Below are 9,880 nucleotides of genomic sequence, written 5' to 3'. Positions count from 1 at the left end.
CAAAGTCTCCCAAGTTAGTGGTCTGCAGTAGTTGCAAAATACAACTATGTTGGAAAGGGGCTAGAACCTGCAAACGTCTCTGCAGTCATGAACCCTGTTCTGTTTCCCATCTAGGCACAGATAAGAGAGCCAGGCTTTTGTTCGATTCATCAAAATTGCTGCAATTAAAAATAAGGGCATTGGCTGAATTTTACAAGAGCATTAGTATCCACTCTTTAGTCAAAAAGGCTCCCAGAGCAGCTTACACACAATCAATTGAAACAGGACAGTTTCTGCCTGGAGGCTTAGAATGTAAACAACACACAAGGGGGGATTTCTCCTTGTCCACCCTCCTTTCCCCCCTCTAATTGGCTTCATAATGTTGAGTTTGAATGTGTGTGTCCTGCACTGACTGAGGGCTCATCCACACTTCTGTACCTCCTGTCTGAGAGGTTTTTCTTCAGTCCCACTGCTTTCCATGGGAAAACCTGCTGTGTATCACTGAATTGGAACAAATGTCAATCAAGTTTTCTGCAGATTACTGCTGAATTGGAACAAGCATCAAACAGTGGGGTTTCCCGGGGAAAGCAGTGGACTAAAGAAAAACCTCAGGCAGAAGGAACAGAAATGTGGACAACAGTGACAACAGCTCCAATGCAACTTATTTACAGCATAGTCTCTTCTCGCTAATGCTTCTAGCCTTCACCCTGGCCAAAAAGTGTCCCCTCTTCACCAATGGTCAGCTTCACCTTTTTAAAAAAAAATGTTTATTGTCTCGAGTTTCTTTTGCATAGGCATAAATTACAATCCAGAGATAGAAAATAAGGAACGGAACAGTGCAGCATTTGCAACAGGCTACATACAGTCTTAGATACAAATCCAAGCACACTTTGTACATAACTGTTCATAGGAGAATCATTATTATTAATTCAGCACCATCAGTGTGCATGGTGCTTTACAGAGTACAACAGGCCAGGTCTAAAGTAAAGGGAGCGGGCAAAGAAGTCATGCTTTGGAAGGTGCCTCCTACTTGCTGTCGCCTTGCAAATGCCATCTGAGCACCTTGCTACTGGTCAGGGAGCTGACACAAGCATGAAATGCCTACAGTGGTCATGAAGCCATTATGTGCATGACTCACCAGCATTCTTCAACTGTTGACTCTTTGCTTGGTGTGGCTTTGAGTAGACCCTAGGACCAGGAAAGTTTCATGCTTTTCCAAATGCATTCATTCATAAGCTCACTGAATGTTCATTTGGTCACTCTAGATTTTTAATCACTTTGTTGCACTTAGGGTCTGTTAAACACATCCTTTCTTTCCATGCAACTAATAGAGCAGAGAAGCCTATCTACTTAAATTATTGTATGGAGCCCAACTGTGGGAAACTACCCCACAATGATCAACATGGGATTTATACACCCCTAAACAGACTTCTCCATTTTTTCCCAAGTACAACCTAGCCATCAACCTCTTTTATGAGGAGTAGAGAACAGGTAAAAATCAGTGCTTATTACACCCCCCATCTTTTGGAGAGTACAAAGACAAGAGTAAGTTACCTATATTTTCTTTTGCCTACAAAAAACACACAAGTTTTTATTAGAAATTCCCACCTCACCCCACCCCACCCCAACACCATAAGTTGACCTAGTGCTTTGTAGAAGCACAACAGGTTGCCTACCAAGCATGGTGAGCTGAAGCAAGCCTCAAAAACTGCCTAATTTCAGGCTACCTCGCCCAACATTGCCCCATCGCTGCAGAGAATCTGGAGCTGTATCACTCCCAGCTAATAGCTATCTGCTCAAAGACATCCAGTAAGCAAAAGCCCAGCACCCCTCAAGGCAATTGGTTCCACTGTCAGATTGCTCTTACCTTTAAAGAAGTTTCTCCTAAGGTTTAACCGCAATCCACCCTCCTGTAACAGCCTGGTTTTTTCCTAGCCCTTATTCTGTATTTCAGATGAAAAAAGCAGGAAAACCTGGCCAATGTATTTTTGTAATGCAAACCGCACACACACGCCTTCCAGAATGCTGCTTTTGCATGTCAGATGCAACTCCTGCCTGATATAAAGCAAGAGTTGCTTTTGACCATGTGGTCCTTCTACTTGCTTTCTAGGAAAAAAACTGTTGGAACTGGCCTTTATTCTCTTGTTGCATGCAAGGGCATCAAAACACTTCACAAGGATTCTGCCATAGACCAAAGAGCATAGCAGTTATCACTGGACCCTGATAGAATGACGTGCCTCTTCTAATAGTGCAGGTCATCTTAACTTATCCTGCAAGCCGCATGGCTGTGTTAGCTGGAGCAGCTAACAGCACCAGACTGGGGAAGCTGTGAAATGCTTAGAAGATAAACTGTGTTGATGTACTTCCACAGTAGCTTAGCAAGAATGCATAGATAGATAGATAGATAGATAGATAGATAGATAGATAGATATGTGTTTAGTTAGCAATGCTAGGCCCTTTAGTTATAATCAGGATTATGTGTTACCAGAAGCATCCAGGCAAAAGCTGTTGTTGGGGTGGAGGTGAGTGTATGCTAAATCCCACCACCACTCATGGTTTCAGGTTTAAAATAGGAAAGCTGCCCTCTTGTCATTTGAACTACCTTCATCAATCCTTATGACTTTTTTAACACTGAAGCTGTGAGATCCACGTAATACTGTTATTTCCTTATGGATATGTTCTGTTTCTTAGAATCACACAGAAGCTTGTCTTCTGTTCAACCCCTTATCTACTTGATGTGTGTCATTATGTAATTAATTTATATACTGCCAAAGTGGCTTCTACACATAACTAATGCCACTTTCCTGTTATAGCATCCTCAAAAGGTGTGCAACTGTGCCCTTGATCATATTTACTCAAGAGTCTACTTGGCCCCTCGATATAGTTGAGAAACCAGCTGTATTCTATATAGCTTGGGGAACTACTCAAGCTGGACACAGCATTAACCCACTCCTCTTGGGATTTAGGATGAAGACAAATGCTTCTCCCTCCAGGAGTGAGAGTGGGTTTTTCTGCTATGGGGCAAGCCCTGTTTTTCCTCCTGCCACACTGACTTCTCCACTGACATAACAAATCTGCGGCCAGTATGAATTTTTGCAGCTTCTCACTCCCCTTTTCAGGCACAACTTAGCTTTTGCCAGTTCCCCAAATGCCCGTATGTCTTATATTTCTAAATGTTTATTTGGTGCCATCCCTAAATGGACATTGTTGCTATGGCCAAGCCCAAATGAAAAGTGATGGGCCAGCTGTTGTGGCAATCGGCACTCTCCACAGATAGCTGGAAGGGAGGTGGGAAGGACACAGCCTCCTGCTTATGCTAAGTACTAGCTTATCGGAACTCCGCACAGCCAGCTTGCCCTGAAAATAAAAGGCAGGTAGGAAAGAAACCCTGATTGCTCCTACATTAATTTCAGTTCAGAAATTTTCATTACTCAGCACTGCCCATGTGTTTTCAGCCTTAAGTTTGGTAAAAGCCTAGATGAAGGCACTATTTTACGAGATACTGTATCCATACCAGGAAGGCTGCCCCTCCAGAGTACAACTGTTACTGCTGGCAACTACAGATACCTATTTACTATAAATAAAGGTAAAGGTAAAGGTACCCCTGCCCAAACGGGCCAGTCTTGCCAGACTCTGGGGTTTGTGCGCCCATCTCACATTTATTGGCCGGGGGCCAGCGCTGTCCGGAGACACCTCCGGGTCACGTGGCCAGCGTGACAACTATAAATAACTAGTCAGCAAATGTTAATGTTAAGCAAATGTAACAAATTCCGACCTCTATTACCTTACCCAAGTAGTCATGAGATTTCCCGTATGGGCTAGTCTATATATTGCAGAAGAATGAGGCAATCACAGAGAGCGTACCACTTCAGAGTAAAGATGGGTATGTATGCCATTTTTTAAAATATCCTTTGCAAATTAAAATGAAAACTGGCATAGCAGGGAGAGAAATCCCACCTTTATTCCTCTGCTAGTTTTCTACTAACAGTATGGACGGGAAAATGCAAGGCTGTCCACTGTACCACCTCAGAACTTGAGCTGCTTATACTACCTTGTCTTACTGCACGTGGGGATCAGGTGCAGAAACGTGGAAAGATTTTCCTCACCCTTTTTGACCATATGAACCCCTGGGCATTGCAGCAGCATGTGAGTTAAAACCTGCAGAACAAGAGCCAAGCACCCCTTGTTTCCTTTACAATGGAAGAAAATGAAATTTATTTGAAGCAGGGGTCATCAAGGCCCTGTAAGATCTATTTTAAGATTGGGGCACATTCTCTGAGATAATGGGTGTCTCTGAACATGTACAGAATGCTTTCCCTTGCCACTTAACAAGCAGCCCTGCCACACCTGGGAGTTAGGCTAAGCAAGCACGACCGTGCTGGCCAGACAATATTCATTCCCTCTAGAAAATTAAGCGTTGTAGAATGGGAATGAGTTCCAACAGGGATACATATTAACAGAGCTAAGCAGTTCCATTAGAAAACCAACTCTGAGCACTGTAAAGTAGACTCTTCTCCCATCTTTCAACATGGCAGCCTTTGTTGTTAAATACTTAACCTGACAGGGCAAGCCCATGCATGTTCACGCTGAAGTAATTCCCACTAAGCAAAATGGGGCTTACTTGCTAGTAAGCTTGGTTAGGATTGCAGCCTCTCTCATTTAAATAAACATCAATTTCCCCCTCTTGTCTTTTTCTACTGTGCAGGCTTCTTTTGCAGCCAACGCCAAACCACTTTTTACAGTGTGATAAACGAAAAATTAAACCTTTCCAACCCAGGAAAGGGAAAAACAACAGCATGGGGTCTCCTACTACCCTTATCAAAGAAAAAATCCATAGATACACTCCCCCCCCCCACCAAAATATAATATTGTTACATAAACACTGATAGAACTATGACAGTATCATGGCACAGCTTTCTAAAGGAACACCCAGAAACTATTTTTCCTTGAAGGTGGAGGGGGAAGAGATGAACTGCATAGGCTTTTGTTTTTTTCAAAAATCTGAATATAAAATACCAAAAACCAAGAAGCCCTCTTTCTCCCTCTGCATACTGAAAGGTACCCCCACCCCCTGCCCTTAGGAGAGAACCAATGGACCAGGATAGGAATTTTGAAGTCTCCATGCTTCCCCTCGTAACAAAAAGAAGCGTCACTCATCCCAAGTTGCTCTCCTTTCCAACACTGCTTTTCTCCGTCTGCCTTTTGTCAGTCTGAGGCGCAGAACTTGAGGTAGCCAGTGAGCAAGGCTGCGGCATGCAGGAGGGGTTAAGGGACCGGCTCCCCATGCACGCGGAAACGATAAATACAGGTGTACTCCGGGTGGCCCCAGTTGCTGAGAACTCTAAGCTCAATAAGCTGGAAAGCTGCAATCCTGCCTTCATCCTGAGGATGTAAAAAAGGGGGAAGCAGGGAGGGAAAAGGGAAGAGAGAAAGGCAAAATATTGAGGAGGGCCAGAGAAGCATCAAGCTTGTTTCTTTGGAGACATAGGGCTGCCATGCCGCCTCCTCTACCACACCCTCTTCTGTGAGATGCTCTGGCACGGCTCACACTGGCATCTTCAGGTAGGGCTGAGAGAGGGCCCCTGCCCTACCTGAAACCCTGGAGACCAGCTGCCTATCAGTGTAGACAATACTGAACTAGATGGACCAAGTCACCTGATTCAGTCTGAGGTAGCTTCCTAAAAGCTACCACACTCTGCAGTTCTACCTTGGGCTAGGGTTTCGACCCACCACCACCCTTCAAACCTTGCACCTTTTCCTTCCTTACCTGCAAGTGGAATGTTTGGATGGGATCCCCATCCTGGCTGTACGTGAACTGGCCAAGGAGGGTGCCCTCTTGCTGCCCTTCTTCTGTTAAGCCCTGTGGAAACAAAAACAGGTTGGGGAGAAGGAGGGAAGGGGGTGAGAGAATGGGGAGGGGAGGGCCGTGGGGAGATCAGAGCAACCGCAGGATCAGAGAGGGGGGAGGGACACAAGTGCGGTTAAAGGCCAGTCTTGTGGCTGCATGCCAAAATGAAACACACAGGGCTACGAGGAGGCAAGGGACAAATGGGAGCAGTAGAGGGGTGGGGAAAGAAGGCTGATGGTAGTTATGAACGTCAATGCCTCTTCCTCCTTTCCCAGAGAGAGGTGCAATTTTGGAATCTCACACCTGGGACCCATCATTTGTTAAGGGTTCTGAGAGTGGGGTAACTATGATCCCCAGGATTTTTGAGAAAAGCCATGTGCTGTAAAAGTGTGATGTGAATGCAGTGCCTTATACTGTCTTGATTTATCCTGTCCCTCTTGAATACCCTGGGAATTGCAGTTCTGCAGGACGGGCCTTGGGCTCCAAATGAAATTTCAAGACATTCATACTACAGTTCCCAGGATTCTTAGGGAGGTGGGGGAGCTGCAGCAGTGCACTTGGACAAAGACTAACATCAGTATGCATCGTACATATGCCTGCAGTCTTGGCTCCTGGTTGTACCAACCCAAACTTCATCATTAATGATCCCAAGGTGTCTAACAAATGGCTCCTTTCACCCCAGACTCTTGGGTTGTCTGGTGCATCTGTAGTCACACTGCACATCAGCCTTGGCCAACATGGGACTCTTTGGACTACAACTCCCATCAGCCTCAGCCAGCACAACTGATGGAGGTTGTGGTCCAAAACACTTGGAGGACACCAGGTGGGTGAAAGCTGATGTATATGATTGAACTGAGAGCCAGTGTGGTGTAGTGTCAGACTAGGAGGTGGGAAACTAGGGTTCAAATCCCCCCTGGTCATGAAGCTTACTGGGAAGTACCGTTTGCTAAAGATGCTGAGCAACAATCAGTCCTTCTTCCCAGGGAAATCTGTCAACTGTAAGGTTAATAGGGGCCTCCTCTCAGCACACTTCACAAACTACAGTTCCCAGGAGTCTTTGGGGGGGGGGGAGCCACGACTGTCTAAAGTGGAATAATATTGGTTTAAATGTATATCGTGCAGATGGGGCCTTAAATAGCTGTGCATCTGACCACCCAGTTGGGCAAATTTATGAAGGGCATCTTGCTGTACTTTGGGGAGAGAGAGAAATCTGAGGAGACTTCTGGTGGAAAAGCCCTGGATGCTATTGGAACCTCTGCTAGCAAAGTGTGAGAGAAGCCTCCCTCTTCTGACTGAGAATGGGAAATTATCTCCAGTGTGCCTCTCTTAAACTTGCCCAATCTACGACATCCTCCCCCCCCCCCAGTCCCAAGCAAAGAGTGACTTACATAGACCGCAAAGTCCTTGGGGGCGCTGGGAATGGTCCCTTTGGGAGAGAGGGCTTTGGAGATGTGTTCTAGCGTCACAGCTGTGGGACGGATGTTGCTCGAAAGGCGAATGACAGCAAAGCCTTGGGAGCCTTGGAACGCCCAGCAGTTCCCAGGGTGGACATCTGGCTGAAATTAAATCAAACACACAGAGTTTTAGGTAAGAGGTCCAATATGCAAGGACCAGGAGGGAAAACACAATGAACTCTGGGTTGGTACTTGTTCACAAATTTAACACAGCCCTTGGCACCGTATGGTACTGTTATCGTATTCCATATAAAACAGGGCAAAGGGACTTTTAAACATTTGTTAAGAAGTATTTAACAAATCACCTGGCAGGTGACTAGGAATTCCATGCAGGTCAGGGAGCAAATTGCTCCATCTGTAATATACGTTTCGCCTTTCATTTCCAAGGAGTTCAAGGTGGAAAGACATGCTGTAATTGACACGGGAATGCTGCTGAATATGGCAATCAGTCCTGTCACGTGCTTTCTCTCTTCCCCTTATAATGTGGAATATGGCTCATCCTTGTGATGAAGTCATGTAGACCCCCTGTTTCTTACTGCACTCACTACCTCTCTGCTTCCTACAAGGTGGTTTTATATTTACTGCCACAGTTCTGTTTAATTTTTTACATCAATATCCTGCTCTCCTTCCATCTTGGAACCCAAAGTGCCATACATGTAGTTTCTGGGCAGGCAGCCAGCCATCCAGGTATAGATCAAAGCCAGATCTGCTTAGCTTTAGCAAGGTGCCTTCAGACCACACACCGGGGCAATAGTGGCAAAAGAACCCAAGGCAAAAAGCAAGAGTTTCTCAGGAGGGTAAACTGCCAGGTTCCAGATTCTGTCTAGTGGGGAGTTTATGCAAAGCTTTGATACTCTTTGAGCATGTAATAGCACACACAGCATATTTTCTCCAGCTCAACATTTAAGACCACTATATTGATACCTGCTTGCATACGAAGTTTACTGGGCCAGTCACATACACACTCTGTCCCAGCTTACTTTATAGAGCAGTTGTGGATATTCGCAATACATACCAACCTTCTAGGATGAAGGCCTAAATAAAAAGGTAATCTGCTGGGTGAGGTATTGTGGATTTGAACCAGACACTTTGGGGAGAATAAGATAACAAAGAAAAGGTAGGGCAGGGCCATTGTACCTTTAATAAAACCTACCTGCAGAATGACTCGTGGAGACTGGGAGTGGTACCACAGGGGGATCCCAAAGAGACTAAGCAATGCAGTCTTGGTCTCATAGGTTTCTGAGCACCGGGTGCTGATAACACTGGCCCCTGTAGTTAAAAAGATATGGGTGAAGGAGAGACACATCGTTTTTCCCTCTGCTCAAAGCAGTAAGAGAGCACATGCAGACAGCTGATAAATCTAAAAGATATTTGAACATTCCTTTAACATTCCCCACTCTAACAATAAGATATTCCCAAACTGCAACTGGGCTATTCAATGCATATTTGCATGCATTATTCTGAATGGGCAATTTGGGGTTTAGGAACTTTTCTTGGGAGGGCAGAAGCTGAATCTTGTAGGAGAGACAGAAGAGACAAAAATTGCTGAAATTTGAGAAACAAATAGGTGTGGATATGCAGAGGGGGAACCCTTTCTGGTTTTTCAGTTTATAACAGAAACTGGCAACAAAGTTTTAGGTTATTCTTTGCCACTATGAGGGCTAGAAGCATGGTTGTTGTTTTTAACGTGAAAGAGAAGCTTCTCAGACAATTCCTTCCTGCAGCAGGAAGGAATCAACATCATGTAATCAACATCATGCCAATTCTAGCTCACGGGCCACCTTTCTTGACAGCTATCAGGACAGAAAGACCAGCCCAGCCAGAGTTTGCATACCTGCAGATTCAAGAGCATAATCAACCATTCCAATGCGATCATCGCTGTAGCGCTTCAGGGCCTGGTTGACAATGTGGTGAACTTGCTGAAACAAGAGAAAGGGAATGAATGTAAGGTGAGAACTCAGGATTCCAAAACTTATTTTTCAGTTTTGCTCTATTCTGCCAGGCTAAAGTGTGCAAATGGCAAGGCTACCTGAGGAATTCAGGTATAGCTTGGCTGGTGCAAATCCTGAGACTGGTTGCATATCAGTGGTGCATCAACAGACCCCTAAGACATGAGACCTGCACCGTATGGACCGGTGGGACTGCTGTGCCAAAAATTTTCCTGGGAACAACATGCCACATTTTTTACTCAGTTGAAGAGGCATAGGGTGATATTAAAAGTTAGTGTCATTAATTTCAATGAGTAGATCCATTGAAATTAATGGACACAACTTAGTCATATTCATTAGTTTCAATGGGTCTATTCTGAGTGAACTTAGTTGCATATTACCCATAAATTGTGACTTAACCATTGCTTCCTGCCTTACACACCAAATTGTTAGTGACATCCTGAAAAATAAGGAACTGTCAAACCCTGCAGAGCTGATCACTATTTTGTCAATAACCGATACTGCCTAGGATGAGAGTTGAGGCTTAATATTCAGCAGGCAAATATATTAGCAAAGTTAAGAGTTATTACTGTGTCAGGGAGCAAAGGGATGGCTGACGGTGCCACCTAATGGATGGCTGCTGATATGCCACTCAAAATATTGCTTGCACT

General features: G+C 44.8%; 1 protein-coding gene across 2 annotated transcripts in view; it reads right to left on the bottom strand.

Annotated features, from left to right (window-relative positions):
- Positions 1 to 4,679: 4,679 nt before the first annotated feature.
- SUN2 (Sad1 and UNC84 domain containing 2) overlaps positions 4,680 to 9,880 on the bottom strand; it is a 28,093-nt gene continuing 22,892 nt past the window's right edge. For both annotated transcript variants that reach the window (XM_082240213.1, XM_082240214.1), the window contains exons 14-18: positions 9,116 to 9,200; positions 8,435 to 8,550; positions 7,216 to 7,383; positions 5,747 to 5,839; positions 4,680 to 5,361 (exon numbers count right to left, since the gene is read on the bottom strand). In XM_082240213.1, coding sequence (XP_082096339.1) covers positions 5,245 to 5,361; positions 5,747 to 5,839; positions 7,216 to 7,383; positions 8,435 to 8,550; positions 9,116 to 9,200 — 579 coding nt within the window. In that variant the 3' untranslated portion in view covers positions 4,680 to 5,244. The remainder of the gene's footprint in view (positions 5,362 to 5,746; positions 5,840 to 7,215; positions 7,384 to 8,434; positions 8,551 to 9,115; positions 9,201 to 9,880) is intronic.

This window comes from Podarcis vaucheri, assembly GCF_965113315.1.
Source record: "Podarcis vaucheri genome assembly, chromosome: 10".
Taxonomy (NCBI): Eukaryota; Metazoa; Chordata; class Lepidosauria; order Squamata; family Lacertidae; genus Podarcis; species Podarcis vaucheri.
Note: the sequence above shows the minus strand (reverse complement) of the source record. Positions and strands in the feature narration are given on the sequence as shown.